Genomic DNA, 21224 nt, shown 5'->3' with positions numbered 1-21224 from the left:
ATTATGGAATTTTTGCCCAATGATGCCAAAAATATACTGCTTACTGAAGCTTTAATTTGGAAGCAGTGCTTTAATGCTGTAGGTCAGTGAAGATAATAAACCTTTCTCACAGCACACATTCTGACTTGTCATAGTAGGAAAAGCACAGGTGTTGTGACATTAACGATGGCTCCGTTGTATTCAAGTGTCCAAGTGAGAGTGACCGTGAGCCAGCATGCACTGTACCAGGACCCTGAAATGGAATTCAGCCATTATTAATTTCACTGTTTACACCTGTGCTTTTCCTACTCTGACAAGTCAAAATGTCTTCTGTAAAAAAGGCTTATTTCAGCTGCTTTATATATTGTTGGGTAATTTTATCTACCATAATCGATAATATCTTTTTAGATGACTGGAGGTTTTGTATGTAAAATGTAATGCTGCAAAGTAACTATAGCGGTCAGATAAATGAAGTGGAGTAAAATATTTCCCTCTGAACACTGGTGGAGTTGAAGTATACAGTAGCATAAAATGGTAAATAGGGATGCACCCATACTGGATCGGATATCGGGCCGATACTGACTCAAAGGGCTGGATAGGATATCTGTGACAATGGGGCTAGTCAATTCAATTCTATGTTTATTTACTATATACATTATATACTGTCATTTTAATTCCTTTTGACCAATTTGTTGCTGCATTAAAAAGGTTTACACTTGAATTGTAATTCCTGTTAATTTTGAAGATTTTTTTTACCAAGTTGCTGGTGTACGATTTATTACTTTAATAATAAATAACAGTTCAGTAAATTTATATCTATGTATACATTTGTTACATTTTATTTTACAAAGTTAGGAAAGCAATGTTTAGGTCAAGCCTGATGTTGCCTTACACATAAAAGAATGATCCCAGTCACTTCCACACAGCGAGGCATACAACTTATTAATTAAACACTGGTATCGGCCGATACCGAGTACCGATTATTTAGTGAAGCAAGACAAGACAGGTGATATTTGACAAGACAAAAAAGATACATAAATAAATAAATAAAATACATCGGGTGACATCGGGTGACATGTGGGTAGGTTGGTTTTGTTTTGTTTTTTTACACAAAGAATGATCCCAGTCACTTCCACACTGTGAGGCATACAGCTTATTAATAATACACTGGTATCGGATCAGTAATCGGTATCGGCCGATCCTCAAAGCCCAGGTATCACTTTCAGTATCGGGACTGAAAAAGTTGGATCGGTGCATCCCTACCGGTAATATTTAAGAATAAGTAATAAGTCTAGTAGAAACCTCAGAATTGTACTACTGTTGAACATGTACTGAGTTACATTCCACCATTGTTTTCAGTGAGTGAAACTATGAGGGACTAAGCACAGAGAAAACACAAAGTGTTTTAAGCCTAAATTTCAAAAATTTTGACAGTTGCAGTGGGAGCTTTTATTCCAGCACAAAGGCTGATCAAATACATTTTTGTTATATGAGTTGAAATTGTCTTTACATTCTGACAGCAATCAATAAATCAAATGCTCTGGCAAAAAAAATCTGCTATCTGTTGTTGTCACAGGACTGTAATAAGCCCGTCCAATCATTTCATTAAGCTACTAGCTACTGTCATTGGGAAAGAGTTGGCAACACTGGGCTGGGTTTTTTGGTTGAATCATTTTTAAAATCTAGAGTACTCTTGCTAGTTTCTCAGCATTACCGATCTGACCTTTAATGTATTCTCTTTTTGTAAGCTTTCTAATTCTCTATTTCTCTATGTGCTGTGTTCTGCTATGTATGGGAGCTTTACTGGGATTCTGTGCTCCTCAGATCTAGCTCCAGCCTCAGCTCTGTCTGTAGGAGGGAGAGTGTCTCTCTGTGTGCTCCGGGCTTTGGTGTTGGTCTTCAAGGCCATCTGGTGAAAACAGAGAAGAGAGAGCCCTTTGTTTTGAATACTGCCACACAACAGTGCTTTTTTTCTGCAGCTGGACTGAGGCTTGGTGTGGTATGATAACAGTGAAAAAAACAAAAATACTGCACTTCAAAATGTTATCCCTTTTACACAGGTGACAGAGAATCGGGGAAAGAGCTGGTTGTATTTGGGGGAAATAAAATGTGGTTTACCTCAGCGACCCCAACCTTCCTCTCCCAAGTGTGAATGCTCTGCTGCAGCTTCTTGCGTTTGTCCTTGACCTGCATGTACTCAGTGATATCAAGAGTATGATAATCTGTCATCTGGCGGCGCAGGTGTTGGTTGAGGGCCTTTGCTTTTAAACGCTCCTGAAGAGAGAGAAAATGAAGTAGAGGGGATGAAGTACACAGTGAGACAGAGTAATGGAGATCCAGAGGTGAGAGCAGAAATGAAATCAGAGTATTTCAATCTCTAGAGCAGTGGAGCTGAAGAGGTCTGTTAGGTCCGCTACTGGAACATCCCTGTGGTCTAGATTGAATGTAGAGAAAGGGGACAGGCGACACCGAGACCTTATGCAATGATGTATCGTACATGCTGGGCAAATGGGAAACTTGTATGACTCCTCTGATGTGTGTTATATCCACTTATTGTCACACACTTTTTAACCCTTTGAGACCAGTTTTTGTCTTTTATAGGGGGGTACACGGGTCTTTAGGGGGAGATAGCAGGTCAACAGTAGATGTCACATAGAAGTGGTGTACATCATCTGAAAGCTGGGAACCTGAAGATTAATTTGAGATGCAGCTCAGCACTGTGTGTCAGGTTGTTCTGGTCATGAATCAGAAATGAATGAATGAATGAATTAAAATAATTAGTGAAAGTGTATAAGGGCTTAGAACATTATGATAGAAGTATATGATGATTATTCCCATGCTCACATTCACATGCTTGCAGCAATTTTTCCATTTTCATACCATTTGTTACACAGATTTGGTACTAAATTTAACCCTTTTTTACCACTCGAGAATTGATAATGAATGATCAAAAATCCCTCCCAAATACCACTTTAAGACACCAAGACCTTGAGGCACACCATAGAAAAAGCCATGCTGTGATTTGGTATCAAAAACTTTTATGCCATTTGGAGACTTCTGCAAGAAATTGCATTTTTTGGTGATTGGATGGTGAGCACTTCTGCTCAGAAACCCCCTTAATGTTAATATACATAGGAAAGCCAAATGATTCCTTAGGGTCTTCTAGTTTCATATGATATCAGTACATTCACTATAGCTTTACACTGAACCTGCTACAGTCTCTGAAAGACAGTAAAGTCGGTCGGGAACGTGCGGGTCTCAGCGGGGGTTAAAGAGCTGGAAGTAAATATGGCTTCAAGAAGAAAAAGAGGGAGAGAACTAAAGTATTAACTGATTCATGCGTTTCTTTTGGTCTGTCCTACATAATTTAATGCAAATTACTCTGCTACTCTTTGGTAACCAATTGATTAAACCATGTAGGAATTACTACATTTGATTTGGGTGGCCACATTGGACTTAAAGTTGGGTTCTTAAAGTTTTGACAAATTTTTGGACTAATGACAAACCTCCTCAGCATTCTGTATCTCTTCCTCAATTTTTGCCAGCATCTGCTTCCTGTTGATGATGTCATTGCTCAGCTCTGTGGACTCCAACGCCACTCTCTGCAGCTTGTCCTGTTGACACACACATTACACACGTATATACTTAACAAGCTGGAGCTAATGTCAAGCTATACCGCAAAGCTGATTTCATACATCTTAACTTAATTACAAAATTATTTCTCTCTCTCACACACACATTTCCAATGAGTTACCTTGTGTGAACTGAGGACACGTTGTACTTTCACACTGTTGACTTGAAGTTCATTCACGTTTTTGTCAATTCTCTGCTCGCTGTACTCCTGGAAAATGTACTAAAAACAACACGCATTACCATACAGTGTTAACTTTACTAACAAGTAAAAAAAAATCTGATCGCACACTTTGATTCGGTGTTCTCTTGCATCCAGACAAACTACACAATTGACAATCTATTGAGACATAATCGATCAGACTTTGTCTTTTTCCAGCTTTCTTAGCCTCCCTGGATTATACACCCTCACACTTTCATTCTCTACCTCGTGCTCGGCTTTTCCCATCTCTTTTTTCTGTTGAAGCTGCTGCTGGAGCTTCTTCTCGTAGACCTTCAGTGCCTGGTTCTTCAGATTAAAGTTCTCCAACTGGGCGACCTGTTTGTGAACAGAGCAGACAATGACGACAAAGGGAGGAAGATGATGATATATGGGTGGCGGTTGCGACAGTACTGGAGAAGCCAGAAAACATTAATCAAAAAATACTGTACTCAGTCAATATCCCAGCCCTTTGTGCTTCCCAATTAAAGGGATATGATTATGATGTTATTTGCAGTATGAAGGAACAATAGGTGGAATAATAATAATAATAATCATGTTAAGATGGCATTTTAAGGTGGAAGGGTGACAATAATGAGATATACAGTATGTTGACAAAGAAAAAATAATGTCTTGAAATTGTATGAAATGTTTGAACTATGAGACATTAATTCAAACTATTACTTACTATACTTTGAACAGCTGCAAACATTATCCGATGTTTTGTAAGTTAAGTTAAAATGAGTAGTCCAGTTATGTTTCAAAATCTATTCTTATGCCCCTTGGCACAGGTTGATGCCACCTACTTTTTTTTACCTTTGACTTGTCTTCGATGTACTGGAGCACCTTCTCGGGCTCCTTTATAGGTTTGAGCAGTCTGCGTTCAAACACGATCTTAGCCTTCCTGATGTCTGCAAGACGCAATTCTGCTTCTTTCATAGAGGCCTAGAGAGACGAGCAGAATGAATCACTGAGGAAAAATGCTCTGTAATTGTGCGTTTATTCATTTTTTGGTGCGAGAGTGTGTTGTAACCTTGTAGTTGTCCTGAATTTTCTCATATCTCTGTTTGACGTTCTCCCGATCCTGTCGTGTCTCTGTTACTTCTCTCTGTGCCACACAAAGTTTTTGTTCCATGGTCAGCTGCTGGAGGCGATCTGATATGCTGATGCGGGTCCTCCGCCTCCGACCACGACCCTGACAGGGAACACACACAAACATATAAAATGATGTGGGGCTTTCAGGAGCAGAATTAGAATCAGGACTGTTTCAGGACCACATAAATGTTTGCTAACATGGAGAAATATGGTGCAGTGGTTAGCACTGTCGCCTCACAGCAAGAGGAATCCAGATATGAATTCGGCTTGTGTGGAGTTTGCATGTTCTCCCTGTGTTAGTGTAGGTTTTCTCTGAGTTCTCCGGTTTCCTCCCAAAGACATGCAGGTTAGGTTCATTGTTGACTCTAAATGTCCCGTAGGTGTGAATGTGAGCGTGAATGGTCATCTGTCTCTATGTGTCAGCCCTGTGATAGTCTGGAGACCTGTCCAGGGCGTACCCCGCTGTTGCCCAAATGTCAGCTGGGATCAGCTCGGCTTGTGACTTTGAGCAAGAATAAATCTCTAATCCTGACAAAAGTGTAGCTCTTTATCTACATACTGTATTTCTCTCTGTGCAGTTTGAGCAAATAAATTTGTCCTCCTGTCTCTGTCTGTTCATTTTCAGTGGGAGTTTTGCATATATATATATAGTAAAGAAGTCTTGTCACTGGGTAGCAGCACTCACCTCACCCTCCAGCTGGGAGGCTCCTCCTGCTGCCCCCGGACAGTCGACCCCAGCTTGGGACACCAGGTCCTCAGGATCCATGCGGCCGATGAACCGTTCAAACATGTCAATCTCTGCCAGGAGGGCTGCATTGGAACATCTTGGGTGGAAGTGGATACCAACAACAACAACTTCAAAAAGTCAGCTAAAGAAAATGCTTGAAGCTAAGCTTAAACAGGACAGGTAAACCTAACCATCTGTCAAATGTAACTTATTCACTCACCTAGGATCATTTCTCTAGGGGAAACAGGAGCTCATTATTATGTATTAGCCCAGTTAGTTTGTATATTAAAATGCAAAAGCCCTCCACAATATTTGATTAAGTATTTATAACATGTGACGTTGTGAGTCCTAATGGAACCCAGCCTAGTTTAAAGTAGGACTCTATTTCCTCTACTCTTAGCCAGCTAATGGTTCTATGATATAGATACAGACGTAGGCAAAGTTGTTGGTAACGTTCCGTTAAAGAGAGAAAAACCCACAATGGTCACTGAAATAACTTGAAACTGACAAAAGTAATAATAAATAAAAATTCACTGAAAATGAACTAATGAAAATCAGATATTGTTTTTGAATTATGGTTCAGCAGAATCATTTAAAAAAACAAACTAATGAAACTAGCCTATACAAAAATGATGGTACCCCTAGAAAAGATGTAAAATAATGTGACCATAGGGACATATTAAACTAAGGTGTGTCCTGTAAATAGCATCACAGGTATCTTCAAACTTGTAATCAGTCAGTCTGCCTATTTAAAGGGTGAAAAGTAGTCCCTGTGCTGTTTGGTATCATGGTGTGTACCACACTGAACATGGACCACAGAAAGCTAAGGAGAGAGTTGTCTCAGGAGATCAGAAAGAACATTATAGACCTTCATGTTAAAGGTAAAGGCTATAAGACCATCTCCAAGCAGCTTGATGTTCCTGTGACTACAGCTGCACATATTATTCAGAAGTTTAAGGTCCATGGGACTGTAGCCAACCTCCCTGGACGTGGCCGCAAGGGGAAAATTGATGACATATTGAAGAGACGGATAATACGAATGGTAACCAAAGAGCCCAGAACAACTTCCAAAGAGATTAGAGGTGAACTCCAAGGTCAAGGTACATCAGTGTCAGATCGCACCATCCGTCACTGTTTGAGCCAAAGTGGACTTAATGGAAGACGACCCAGGAGGACACCAAATCATAAAAAAGCGAGACTGGAATTTTCCAAAATGCATATTGACAAGCCACAAAGCATCTGGGAGAATGTCCTTTGGACAGATGAGACAAAACTGGAGCTTTTTGGCAAGTCACATCAGCTCTATGTTCACAGACGCAAAAATGAAGCATACAAAGAAAAGAACACTGTACCTAATGTGAAACATGGAGGAGGCTCGGTTATGTTATGGGGCTTATTATGGCTTCCTTCTAATTTCTATTCTAAGCCATATTTCTTTCGCCAAGAAAACGTGTCAACAAGGCATCTACTAAATAAAGTTGCGCTCATTCATGGGTTTACTCACGGTTAGATGTCCTTTCTGTCATTGGATGCATATGATTGATTTGCAGCCTTTGTGTGTGTGTGCGTGTGTGTTAAACTACATAAACCAACCCAAACAACCCAAAACAGGATATGCCGCGGCAACCCAAAGTAAAGAAAAAAGATTAACTTAAACTTTGTCTTATTGAAATGAACAAACTATATTAAAGCCCTTTAAAAAACTATTTCGGCTCTTGGCGTCCTTAAACAGCTGCGCTCTCCACAGCTGATACTAAATCAGGATGACGGCATCAACTAGTGCCAAATTTATAAACAATTCAATGCTGTGGTTGGCCACATGGGGCAAAAATACCAATTACTATCAACATAATGTTTCTCTTATAATAAGGAATTCAACTACTCCTTTCTTAATATTTGGCTCCTACAGGGCTGCTTTGCTGCATCTGGCACAGGGTGTCTTGAATCTGTGCAGGGTGCAATGAAATCTCAAGACTATCAAGGCATTCTGGAGCGAAATGTGCTGCCCAGTGTCAGAAAGCTTGGTCTCAGTTGCAGGTCATGGGTCCTCAAACAGGATAATGACCCAAAACACAGCTAAAAACACCCAAGAATGGCTAAGAACTAAATATTGGACTGTTCTGAAGTGGCCTTCTATGAGCCCTGATCTAAATCCTATTGAACATCTGTGGAAGGAGCTGAAACATGCATTCGGAGAAGGCACCCTTCAAACCTGAGACAGCTGGAGCAGTTTGCTCACGAGGAGTGGGCCAACATACCTGTCGACAGGTGCAGAAGTCTCATTGAGAGTTACAGAAATCACTTGATTGCAGTGATTGCCTCAAAAGGTTGTGCAACTAAATATTAACTTAATGTTACCATCATTTTTGTCTAGGCCAGTTTCATTAGTTTGTTTTTTTAAATGATTCTGTTGAACCATAATTCAAAAGCAATGTCTCATTTTCATTAGTTAATTTTCAGTGAATTTTTATTTATTATTACTTTTGTCAGTTTCAAGTTATTTCAGTGACCATTGTGGGTTTTTCTCTCTTTAACGGAACGTTACCAACAACTTTGCCTACGTCTGTATATACATATATATCTTAGTATATATATATGATATATACTAAGATATATATGTATATATATATACATATATCTTAGTATATATATATGATATATACTAAGATATATATGTATATATATATATATATATATATATATATATATATATATTAGTTATGCTTTAACTAGTACTATTGAGCTGCTATAATGCTAACTAACCAAACTGCTCAATAACACAACTAACTAACAGTTAGCTCGTTTAGCGTTAGCAGTTAGCAGGTTGCAAACAAGAATAGCTAATAAAGTCTTCTTTAGGTTAACAAACCTAAAGAAGCTCTACAGAGAGCTGTTGAATATGTGTTCTCATTACTTTAGTTCTTCCACTTGCTTGTAGAGCAGTTCTTTTTGATCTTGTGTGACCTCTTTGGCATTTTCTTCTTCCATCATCAGCGAGAGCTCATCCTCCGTGGTTGCTAGGGTACACTGCAGTGGTCGCTAAGGGTCTGTGTTGCCTTCAGGTGCTTACGTAAACCTCTGGAGATTTATTATTAAAAAATGAAAACAGAAAAGAAAGCGTGATTTCAATTATCATATTTGTTTGAGGACTATATTTGACTACTATTTATACAAATTGTTCTCTGAATGTTTAAAAAATGAAAGAAACATGTTGCTAAGAAATCATTTTAGAGGTTAGAAAGTTACCATGGTTGCTAGGGTACACCGCAGTGGTCGCTAGGGCTTGTGTTGCCTTCAGGTGCTTACGTAAACCTCTGGAGATTTTTTATTAAAGAATGAAAACAGAAAAGAAAGCGTTTCTGTCGCCTTTTATTCGTTTGAGGACTATATTTGTGGTTATTAGATGTGAATTTAATTTATAATAATCCTATGTGTTCCCTTCAAATTGTTCTCTGAATATTTGAAAAATGAAAGAAACATGTTGCTAAGAAATCATTTTAGAGGTTAGAAAGTTACCATGGTTGCTAGGGTACACCGCAGTGGTCGCTAGGGCTTGTGTTGCCTTCAGGTGCTTTCGTAAAACTCTGGAGATTTTTTATTAAAGAATGAAAACAGAAAAGAAAGCGTGATTTCAATTATCTTATTCGTTTGAGGACTATATTTGACTACTATTTATACAAATTGTTCTCTGAATGTTTGAAAAATAAAAGAAACATGTTGCTAAGACATTATTTTTGAGGTTAGAAAGTCCCCATTGTTTTGTTGCATCACTTCCCTTGTCTGTGTTTGTATAAGTTTCATTTTCATTTCTCTGTTAAAGGCTTTAGCTCTCTCTTTCTGTGAGCAGCTGTACATCCGCCCTGCTCTCTAACAACGACAACCAGAAGGTGACTTGGCTAAACTCACTTCAGGATGACTTCAGTCATCTCTAAGTTTGTCCTCCAGACTCTGTGCGACCACCAGGGATGTCTGGACTTCAAGCGGCTGGACCAGAAGCTCGCACAGAACTTCACTGTGGCGGAACCGGTCCTGAGAAGTGTCCTCTACGACGACGGTAAAATAGCCATCCAGGAAGGCAGACAGAAGGTCGTCGGTAGACGGATAACCAGCCAGGATAGTCTGATAGTTGCTAAAACCAGCCTGCGCCTCTGTCAGAAGAGACCCGGAGAGTGTCCACAGTGTGACGGCTTACACCTGTGCAGGTATTACGTGTGCGGAGACTGCAGCTTCGGGTAAGTAGCTATAAACTAACTGTGCTTGTCTTTTATCAAGCAGTAATCTGAGTCACAATGATATGGAGGACCGTGGTATCACTGTACAATCAATAACTGGTTAAACAGGCTTTATTTGTGAAGGCTATCTAACAGTACAGAGACTAAATATTGAGATAACATCAGCAGAAGCAATTTAAAACTTTAAAGCCCTACACTCCCACACAAGTGTTTTCACTTTTGTTTCCTGATTTGAACTTTTCTCTTGTGTACACACAAGTTGACATTTCCCCCCCCTAGAGCTACTATGGAAGAGTGCAGTCTGATTATTATTATTATTTTTTTTTTTTGTTCCTTTAATTATTTTCTACCCTATTTCATTTTTATATACAATTTTTTCCTATCCAATTGTGCCTTGTATGTTAGAAGTATTGAGTTTAGATTACAATGCCTTACCGTTTGTAAATGAATTATCTTCAATAAAAAAAATAATTACATTTTTTTTTTTTTTTTAAATTGGCATTTCCCTCACTTTTTCCTGCCTGAGCAGAGGTCTAATCAGGAGTGAATGAGAACACCTGTGTGGGACTGCAGGGTGAAATTGAACACATTTTATCGTGTAAGGTTTAGAAGTAAATTCATATATTTGAGTTAAGTTACTAAAATATATATTTACAATGTTTACACAGTTACTTATTTACATATTTATGTTTACAAGATTATTATTTACATGTTCAAATATTTACGGCAGCATCTTTGGAATAGTTAAAATGATAATAATCTTGAATCTGCCTGTAAGTATCATCCTGACATTTACCTTAGTCCAGGTCCTTCTGGCCTCTGATTGGTTAGTTCTACGACATGTGAGTTAAGAACAAGGAAGTGTTGTTGTTGTTGTGAAACTGATGAAGTGGAAAGAAGAGTAAAGTGGCTGCTTAAAAAGTTATTCGTCTCCATCCTGCATGTTTATTCTCCTAAAGAGTGATCCACCACCACACAACGAACCCCCACGTTACAATTCTATAACTTGCTGTGACACAACCATACATTCTGTAGAGTACTTTATGAACTGTGAACATCATTATGACCTTTTACCTTTGTGTGTGTGTCTATGGTATGGATGCACCGATCCGACTTTAGCAATACCTGTGGGCTTTGGGTATCGACCGATACCGAGTACCGATCCTGCAGAAAATCTTGAGCCTTTGTGCTGGAATAAAAGCTCCCACTGCAACTGTCACGATTTTATTAAATCTAGGCTTAAACCACAGTGTGTTTTCTCTTTGCTCTGGTCCCTCATAGTTTCACTCACTGAAAACAATGGTGGAATGTAACTCAGTACATGTTCAACAGTAGTACAATTCTGAAGTTTCTACTATACTTATTACTTATACTTAAATATTACCGGTAGGGATGCACCGATCCAACTTTTTCAGCCCGATACTGAAAGCGATACCTGGGCTTTGGGGATCGGCCAATACCGATTATTGATCCGATACCAGTGTATTATTAATAAGCTGTATGCCTCACTGTGTGGAAGTGACTGGGATCATTCTTTATGTGTAAAAAAACAAAACAAAACCAACCTACCCACATGTCACCCGATGTCACCCGATGTATTTTATTTACTTATTTATGTATTTTTTTTGCCTTGTCAAATATCACCTGTCTTGTCTTGCTTCACTAAATAAAAAAATAAACAAAAAATCAATTCCTTTTATGTGTAAGGCAACATCAGCCTTGACTTAAACATTGCTTTCCTAATTTTGTAAAATAAAATGTAACAATGTATACATAGATATAAATTTACTGAACTGTTATTTATTATTAAAACAATAAATCGTACACCAGCAACTGGGTAAAAAAATCTCTGAAATTAACAGGAATTACAATTCAAGTGTAAACCTTTTTAATGCAACAACAAATTGGTCAAAACTTAAACAGGAATCAGAATTACAATATATAATGTATAGAGTAAATAAACATAGAATTTAATTTAATAGATCGGCCCAATTGTCACCGATATCCGATCCAGCTCTTTGAGTCAGTATCAGTCTATAGTTTTATTTAACTTTGCCTACAGAACAAAACATTTGAAGAAAGATGTCAATCCAATCAGAAAATGGCAAGCATTATACAGCTTCTGTGGAAAACAAAACCAACTTTGATAAAGACCTTATGTGCTTTTCTGTAAGATCAACAACAAAAATGCATGTTAATTGTAAGTCCTTTGTTGGACCAGAAGATGGCAGTAATTGGCATCCTAACTGTGTACTGTAGCCTACATACAAAGCTCTAATGAGTGCTGTTGGTCACAATGAAAGTGTAGTTTATGCCTTGTATAACCCTCTATAGACTAAAATGGCCAACATTTCAAGGAAAAGTTTGATTAAATAACAAGGCCACTACATGAAAAGGTTGCCTTTCTCCCTTTTCACTTGTTAAAAACATTAACTGTGTTTTTGTGTCTGCTTGATTATTAATTTCAGTTGAATGTTTCAGTTTATTTGGCACATTATCAACTAAGGTTTATAAATGACACAAGCTTGTATAGTTGTTTGTTTTATGGGCCCGTAGGATTCTTGTTGTTCTGCCTGAGATGTTTGGTGGGTAAAGAGAGTGTAAACCGGTTTGATTCATTATGTCCTTTTAGCAGGGTGAGGCTGCATGGCTCTGTTAAGATGTAGGATAGGTAAGATAGTTCTGCAGTAAAGGACATTCTGTAATATTTTGTGTGCTCGTTTGTATGGATGGGTGTCTATAGATAGATTGAGATGTCAGCAGTAACTTAGAGAGCTTGTATTAATGGTCTGTTCAATATTCTGTGTGAATTTGGATGCTTGCTCGGTCTAGTTCACCCTCTACGTACCTGGGCAGGTGGTAGGTTCCAGTTAGGTGAGGCTGAGAAGGTAAAATCACATCACTGCAGTAAGGGAGAGGGGAAAGGGAGTTGGCAGCTTGCTGTGAGGCTGTAGCTTTCTCTTGTTTGTTGGTCTTTTGATTCAGTTTGAATGTATGTTTATTGAATCTCCTGCGTTTCATTTTTGCACTTTGTTTCAGTGAACTTTTTGTTGATAAATACCATTTTTTGTTGCACAACTCCTGCTTATCAACCTGGTTCTTCAACATCCTTTTTAAAAGTTTTCCAGTGCCAAACCACCTCATCTGTCTTTTATATGAGGTGGTGGAACCACAAACTACATAGACAGCAGAATTTAGGGATGTTTATGGAGCTGATCTTTGTCCATGTAACAAAACACAAGTAAGACATGTAGGATCATAACCATCCAACAATAACAGCAACCCCAAATTATTCTTATTATTACAAAATATGACAAAGACCTAAACTGTGTAAGTTTTTAAATCTCTACAGGCCACTTCACTGACATTACATTTTATTCTTTTTTCAGACTCAAGTGTAAAAATCCCCATACTCTGGCTTCTCCATACAATGCAGAGCTTTTGAAAAGACATGGTCTTCACGATTTCACGGAGAAACAGCTGTTCCAGCTGTTGCTGCAGAATGATCCTTATCTAGTTCCTGAGGTAGGTTGTACTGGTAACAGTAGGAGACAGAGGTGGACATTCAGAATCTCTTGCTATTGTGTAGAAAATGATGTACATTTCTGAATGAAAGTGTCATACATTTTTGTCGTAATGATGTGGTTACACCCCTTTAGATCTGCCCACATTACAACAAGGGCAACGGTGTGCATGGCTCCTGCAAGTTCGCCACCTCGTGCACTAAGCTTCACGTCTGCCTGCACTATCTCCAGGGTGACTGTAAGTTTGGCTCTTCGTGTAAGAGACCCCACAATGTCGACGCGAACGGAACGAAGATTCCCCGAGGATTCAGTCAGGAGAATATTAGAAACCTTCCTGAGATCTACAGAAACAAATTCATCATCATGGGTCAACAGGAGAGACAAGCGACTGCTGTTCCCGGTAAAGAACAAGGACTTTTAGTTGAAAACTTCATCATCTTAAGTAAGTAGTAGTCTGCACAATAGATTTTTTATATGTATATGTGTCTCCTGCAGCGCTGCCAGAGGTGAGAACCCCCATTCAGCAGCCTTCCCACAGCAAACCTGGATCCCCCACGAGTTCCGCTTGTCCATCTAAACCCATGAGCGATGCTGACAGGAACGAAATCTGCCTCTTCTTCATGCGCAGACACTGCAGCTTCAAAGGTAACACTTAAACTAGTCATATCTACAGTAACTTCTCAATACATGTGTGTAGATTCAAGTCAAGTCAATTTTATTTGTATAGCCCAACATCACAAATCACAAATTTGCCTCAGGGGACTTTACAATCCATACAGGACACGACACCCTCTGTCCTTTACAGTGCAACCCTCTCATCGGATAAGATGGACAAAAGTGCAATAGATGTCGTGTGTACTGAGTAAAAACACAATGAAAATACAATATAAACAATCCATTTGACAAAAAATGTATACATATAATGTGAACATATATGAAAATATGGATCCAGGAAGATGTCAAGTATCTTCCCGGCGTCGCCAATCAGATACCAGAGCAACACAACCTCCTCTCCACCATGGAACCTAGAGAGAGGACCAGATTTTAGTTTTTCGTTCACGGTTGCTTGGTATTGTAAAGCTATGTTTCCCATGCCGTTAAGCCCCTTTGGACTGAATTAAATTGATAGAGAGAGAGGCTAAATCTCCTGTAGGACAGAAGTCCAGCTCCATCATGTGGAATGAGGCACCACCAGCAAGGAGAGGCAGAGAGAGGTCCCAGAACGGTCGGTCAGCAGGACTACTAGGCTTAAATTATACATTGAGACTGAGACCGACCAAGCCGAATAATATTAAAAAGAAAAATAACTTGCTAACTAATTGAAAGTTCTGGGAAAAAGATGGGTTTTGAGTTTGGATTCAAAGACCTCCACAGATTCAGACCGTCTGATGTCTACAGTGAGGTTTTTCCAGAGGAAATATAGATCCGTGTGAAGAGAAGGTGATGTCTACCGCTGTCTAATGAGTGCCTCTGTATCATTGTTTTTTCCCAGATAAGTGTGCTCGTGTCCACTGGCACCTCCCTTACAGATGGCAAGTGTTAGACAGTGATGGTGTGACCTGGAAGGACCTGCCTAATATGGAAGATATTGAGAAGGCCTACTGTGACCCCGGACATAACACAAGCTGCGTTGATCAACTATTGACCACCTTAGGGATTTTCAGATTTCTGACTCTTCAAAGGTGCGTGAATGAAGAAGCAGAGACGTACACACACTCTGGTTTATAAAAGTATTCTAGAGCAACAAATAGTTTTTTAACCATTTGTTCACATTAGTTCAAGTCTTTAGAAATGTCCACTCCCCTTGAGGGAATTGTTGATTTACTTCCACTGCTTGCTTTCAGCTCTGCATCCCCCGCCGTGCAGTCAGTTGACTTCATGACAATGACATATGGAGGGTCTCCAGTTCATCGCCTGTCCACTGCCTCCTCCGTTTCAAAGCCCCCTCACTTCATTCTTACAACACAGTGGCTTTGGTACTGGAAGGATGACAGCGGGGAATGGATGGAGTTTGGACAGGTCAGTCAAACATTACCAATAACGCAGCTATGTGTCTTTGTTCTGGTCCTTTGTATTACCTGATTGAGGAATCAAGTAGATTTTTGGTTTGTTACGTTCCCCTCTTTATTAATGAATTTTCCCCATTTCATCACCGGCACGGCACATCTTACGTTAAAACACTTCTTTTTTCTTTTTTTTTTTTGCAATTGGCATTTTATTGAACTTTGAAAGACATAGAAATACGCACAGACATAAAACAAGAAGTAAAGGACAATATATACATAAATAACTTTGAATAGAGGACTAAGGCATTAATTAGTAAAAAGAAACATTAAAGTACAACTAAAATAAAAGTAGAAAAGAGGCTGTGTTGAAGTTGGGACCAAGTGAGAAACTGCATGGATGTGTATGTGCGTATGTGTATCTGGGAGGGAGCTAAGCCATGAGTTAGTCTTTAAGGGACGTTAATGTAGTGAAGAAATCTTTCCCATTTCAAGTGATGCCTTTCTGTCCTGCCCAGCAGAGACAAGGATACTCGTTCATATGCCGCCACCCTGGCGAGCAGATTATGCCAGTCTGTGATTGATGGTGCATGCAGACGAGGAGTCTCCTAGCCAACATACTAGCGGTCTGGACCCAATCAGTATAGACAGAGTGAATCGTGTCTTTCAGGGTGGACGGATCCCCCAACAGGAATAATAAGCGAATGCAAAAGGGGACTTCGCGGCCAACAATTCTCTGGATACAATCATGAACTGATGTCCAAAACTCCCGTACTTTGGGGCAGTACCATAGAACGTTGGTTAACGTGCCCTCGTCCAGGTACTTCCAGCACCCAGGGTCACATTTAAGCTTAACACTATACAATCTAGAGGGTGTCCAATAAATTCACGGTTAATAATCTTGAAGCTGAAATAGGCAAGATTGGAATAAAAACATTCAGTCTCTATATGCTGATAGTAGTGCATGAGACAGGTAGTCTGAAAAAAAAACATTTGCCTCCGGTGTCCTCCGGTGCTCCTAATGGCATCTGCAGGATTTCATGGACCGGAGGAAAACAACCAGTCAGAGCTGATCTGGAGTCTGCCGTCCAGCTTTCGTCTATGAGAGCCACGAGTCAATCACTCGCGAACTTCGATCGAAAGGTCAAACTAGGCAGCGCTGATCAAATATGAATCAATATTATGTTACTGTAATGCCAATTTCTCTCCTCAAATGGTTTCAGAATCATCTTGTAGTGTACTGTTTAGCTGTAAAATGAGAAAGTTTGTGACCCGGCAGCCATGTTGAGATCTCTTGAGGTAGCACCAAGCACTGCTCACATGGCCGGAGCATAGCCAATAGGAACGCTCTCTCTCTGAAATCGTAGTAAAGTGATGCTTCATGGCCCCCACCATAGCTTGAGATTCTCTGCATTTTGGGGGGCCAAGGGGGTTTTAAAAGTTGATTTCAGAAAATTATGAATTTGCACATATTGCCAGTATTGTTGTTTGAGAAATTTGAATTCAGCCTATAAGTCATTAAAGGATTTCAGGTTCTGCTCTATGTAAAGGTCACCGAGCAATGCTATACCGCTCTGCACCCATTCTTTCCAGTAAAAGGGGGATTTATCAATACATAGGCATGGATTGTTTTACATTAAAACTTTGATGGATTGCTTTAAGCTCTGTTTATTTTTCTGTAGGGTGACGGTGACGCGCAAGCCTCTGTCACCTCTCAAACTCTGGAGAATGTGTACCTGGCAGACAGAGACACAGAGATTCCTTTTGGTGCTGGCAAACATCAGTATATCCTCCACTTCAAAGGTGCGCTGGGAACACAGCAGATGCATCAGCAGAATGTGAAGTACCAAACCAAGAGAGAGGTCAGGAGGAGGCCTCACTTTGTGTCTGCTCATGATGTGGAGCTGAAGCTAAAGAGGTAGTTCTTTTTATTTTAGTTGTAGATGTAGATTTTAAAATTGTAATTCCAACATTGTTGTTTTGGATTTCTCTGTGTCTTATTATTATGTTTTTTCTCCTCTATAGTGCATCATCAAACAGCTCCAGCTCCTCCACAGCTGAAAGTTTCCCATCCCACTGGGACAAGCATGCCCAACCGAATTTTGGCCACAAGGTATCTTTATACCATGTATTATTACTGTGTGTGAAAAGGTTGCTTTCTCCCTGTTCCACAAAATTAACAGTAGTTTTTGTGTCTGTTTACTTATTCATTTCAGTCCAATGTTTCACTTTATTTGATTCATTATTATCAATCATGTTATAGAAATAAAACAAGCTTGTTTAATTTAAAATTTTTATTTTTTATTTTTGTTTCATAGCATTATAATCTGTTGAAAAGGATTCACCCTATTGTGTGTGTGATGTTTTTTGTTGTTGTTCTGCTTGGGATGTTGGTGTAAATCAGCTGTTCAATCAGAGATAGTACATTATGTCCTCTTATCAGGGAGGGACTGGGCGTTGTTAAGATGAAGGAAGATGGGTAATAGGCCGGGAGCCAGGTTCACTCCCAACTGTTGTTTGGTCTCAGGTGGCCCAAAACCTCTTTTTTGGGACATGTTTCTGGCGAAATGATGTAAATCCAAATATTAAGGTACTACAATTGCGTAAATAGTCATATAAGTATGAAATCTGGCAGGGAGTATCCTGAAACAAAAGGGAAATTAGCAAAATATGATTTTGGGGCTTGCTGCCATTCTATTTTTAAATATTACATCCCAAAAAAGACAAAAAAACGACTGTCCGCTTGACAAATTCTCTTCAAAAATGATTATATTCCAGCACTTTGTGGCAAATATCACTGCCTCACTTGTATATGGAAAAACTTCCCAAGTTCATAAGCTTCAATTTGAGCCCAAGATGGCATTTTCTATCATGAAAATTACACTTGCTGTGGCCTAAATAATTCATTATACTTCAAATCAGAGAATGCAGAATTTTCAGTCACTGGCCTTCCAGATGGGGGTAAGCATATTTCTTACATCTAACAATACGTTTATATGTACTGCTAATACTGCTATCTGAAGTGAAGAACATGAAAAGTGAATATTGCAGAAAGGAAAACAAATACTTTTAAATGGTATTCAAAAATATAGGAAGGAGGTGGCAGCTTGCTGTAGACTGCAGCTTTCATGGGTTTTGTCTTCTTTTAGCTTGAGCTAAATTTAGGTTTGTTGAATTTCCCAGGTTCCATTTTTGCCTTTGTTTCAGTAAACTGTAATACTATGTTAATAAATGCCACCTTTCTTCAGCATCACTTTTAAAGTTTTCCCGTGCCAAGCAACTTCGTCTGCCTTTACCTGGGGGTGGTGGCACTACACTGTGATTAATATTTCTGTTTTTTCACGTTTTCTTGTAGTTTCCTACTACATCATTGAATATTTATTCATGCCCTTCATTAATGACCTGTTTATCTGCACTGTCCTCTTGTCTTTCAGCTCGTGGCTCTCTCCAAATCTGCGAAGGAGTATAATATGATTGAGAAGCTGTTTAATCGCACCATGCCCCTGAATAAAATTAACAACATCCAGAGGATCCAGAACCCCTCTCTGTGGAAAGTCTTTCAGTGGTAAATCATAGACCTGCCTTTTTTCGCTTAAAGAAGCTTTAATCCATATTTTTACAATAACAATGTATCAACTGACAATGTGAAGACAGTGTGAAAGGGGTAGCTCGTCTCGTAGTGCTGAATCTACAGAGAGTTATCACCCGAATCTGCAGCTCCCCTCAGCTTTATAGTGAGTTTCAGCTCATTGTTTTTCTGGCTCACAACTTTACTGTTTCGGTTCACCGACTCTCACCACTCTCGTAGCGTTGTTTTCAGCTGTAACAGGCAGCTGTTTTCAGTGGAAAAAGCTCCAAAGCAACAGTCGGTAGACGGACACATTTAGCCTAGCTGATGAACATATTGGAGCATTTAGCAGCTAAAGAGCCAGATATTTTTCTCAGGAGTTGGTAGAGACCATATGTCATCACATTTATGGTTTTCTGTATTGTTGTGTTCAGGCAGAAAGAGCAGATGAAGGAGAGGAACGGAGGGAAACCTGTGAATGAGCAGTACTTGTTCCACGGGACAGACGAGTCCCTGATTGAGGCCATCTGTGAGCAAAACTTTGACTGGAGGATGTGTGGTGTCCACGGCACGGCCTACGGCAAAGGTACAGTAAAACAGCTTCAGCAGCCATTCCGGTAACGTGATGAATATACAGTATACAATGTGCACAAGCCACAAAAGAAATGTTATTTTGGTATGGGAGCAGTAAACTCTAATTCCAGATTTGTCAGGCTTTTAGAACTGGAAAAAAAGCAGCATACTTATACCATGGCAGTAGAAAAGAACCTATCACACTTGGACTGAGTCAGTAGTAATGCTCTCTCATCTTTTAGGGAGTTACTTTGCCAGAGATGCGTCCTACTCCAACAGATATGCCATGGCCAAAAGAAACCTGAACAAGATCATGTTTGTTGCTCTGGTCCTGGTGGGGGAGTACACCAAGGGAAGCAGCAGCTACGTCCGGCCCCCACCAAAAGGAAACGGCACAACCCTCTACGACAGTTGTGTTGACAGCAAGAGCGACCCCAGCATCTATGTTGTCTTTGAAAAACAACAGATTTATCCAGAGTATATCATCGACTACTCATAAGTCACAATGCTGTTGTTTTCCTTTGCCGGATGGTCAGGGGTAAATCTCTATTAAGGGATGATCTTTACTTTGACTAGAAGCAGTTAGTGGCTTTGTTAGAGGTTTGTGGAGTTCTACAGTGGTGGAAGAAGTATCAAACCACAATGTAAGAATACAAAAAAGTTCTGCTTTCAAAATCTTAAGTAAAGAACAATCCATATTTTATGAACTGATAATGTTACAATATTTCCAAGGAGAAAATAGAGGTAGTCAATGGGATTTTTTTGTGCAACTATTGTGTCCTGATGAAATGTGTCAGAAAATACTTATTGCAGAATGTATACCTAGAACATAATGCTATTCTTCTAGCGCTAGTCTTTTGTTGTGATTGGTGTCTATGTTGTTGTGATAAGACTGTCTGCTGGCAGTCTACATGAAGGATGCTGAGGACGACAAATAGTCTGGTGTTCAAATATGGAATGAATTAACTGGTTGTTATATAAATAACATATTACAAACAGCCATTAAAGTAGTCAATGTCATTATATAACGATAGAACAAACCAACAAAGAGAAATGTCATCATCACACGTGTTAATATTTAATTACACAGAAGCGGCATTTGGCCAGTTTTAAATGTACATCGTTCACACAGGCACATTCAGTCGGTCTGCCATGTGTCTTTATGAGATCAATGATTGAAAAAACCCTAAAAAGAAAACAAGACGACAGAACACAGAAATATAACATCCCGCAACATCAGAAAGGCACCAGAGACGCTCTTCTTAAGACTGAAATAACTAACTTAGAGACAGATTGATATATGGGCTTCTGTCTAATGTAAATCAGAGTTTGTACAGTATCAGCTGTATGACTCCGTGGGAGCTGCATATGCAACCGTTTTTCTAGCTTTTTTAGCTATTGAACATGTTTATTCAACATTGGGCTGTAATTTAAAAGGGCAAAGTGATTATGGATGTGTTATTCACAACAACCAGTGCTCCTATTGAGAGAGTGGTGATCAATACCCTGACAGGCCAGTAGACATACATACGTCCGTCCTACGAAGGTGGTTCACTTCTTACCGGTGTTGATCATCAGGGTAACTGATGCTGAACAGAACCTGCTCCTGATCAGGTCATGTTCCAGATAAGAGATACACCTCCTGCTGACCAATCAGAGCTCAGTGCGGTGATTGTATGATAATATCACACACA

At 39.4% G+C, this 21224-nt stretch overlaps 2 protein-coding genes across 3 annotated transcripts; one reads left to right on the top strand and one right to left on the bottom strand.

Moving 5' to 3' along the window:
* Window positions 1-1413: 1413 nt before the first annotated feature.
* ccdc113 (coiled-coil domain containing 113) lies at window positions 1414-9679 on the bottom strand. Of its 2 annotated transcripts, XM_037767773.1 has the most exons (11): window positions 9537-9679; window positions 8877-8944; window positions 8545-8708; window positions 5589-5727; window positions 4842-5003; window positions 4625-4753; window positions 4037-4147; window positions 3734-3832; window positions 3486-3593; window positions 2098-2253; window positions 1414-1888 (listed from the first exon to the last, which is right to left on the bottom strand). In XM_037767773.1, exons 3-11 carry the CDS (start codon window positions 8619-8621, stop codon window positions 1748-1750), a joined length of 1122 nt encoding a protein of 373 aa, XP_037623701.1. In that variant the 5' UTR covers window positions 8622-8708; window positions 8877-8944; window positions 9537-9679; the 3' UTR covers window positions 1414-1747. The 2 variants fall into 2 exon arrangements, with proteins under 2 accessions (XP_037623701.1, XP_037623700.1); XM_037767772.1 differs by lacking the exon at window positions 8877-8944 and having other exon boundaries at window positions 1748-1888; window positions 9537-9643.
* Window positions 9543-20075, top strand: parp12a (poly (ADP-ribose) polymerase family, member 12a). Its single transcript, XM_037767771.1, has 11 exons — window positions 9543-9862; window positions 13252-13387; window positions 13522-13786; window positions 13882-14031; window positions 14879-15068; window positions 15231-15405; window positions 17072-17307; window positions 17415-17502; window positions 18824-18954; window positions 19392-19543; window positions 19773-20075. The coding sequence occupies exons 1-11, from the start codon at window positions 9543-9545 to the stop codon at window positions 20027-20029; spliced, it is 2100 nt and encodes a 699-aa protein (XP_037623699.1). The 3' UTR covers window positions 20030-20075.
* Window positions 20076-21224: the final 1149 nt, after the last annotated feature.

The sequence above is a fragment of the Sebastes umbrosus genome, chromosome 4 (genome assembly GCF_015220745.1).
Source record: "Sebastes umbrosus isolate fSebUmb1 chromosome 4, fSebUmb1.pri, whole genome shotgun sequence".
Taxonomy (NCBI): domain Eukaryota; kingdom Metazoa; phylum Chordata; class Actinopteri; order Perciformes; family Sebastidae; genus Sebastes; species Sebastes umbrosus.
This window is presented reverse-complemented; position numbering and strand designations above follow the sequence as displayed.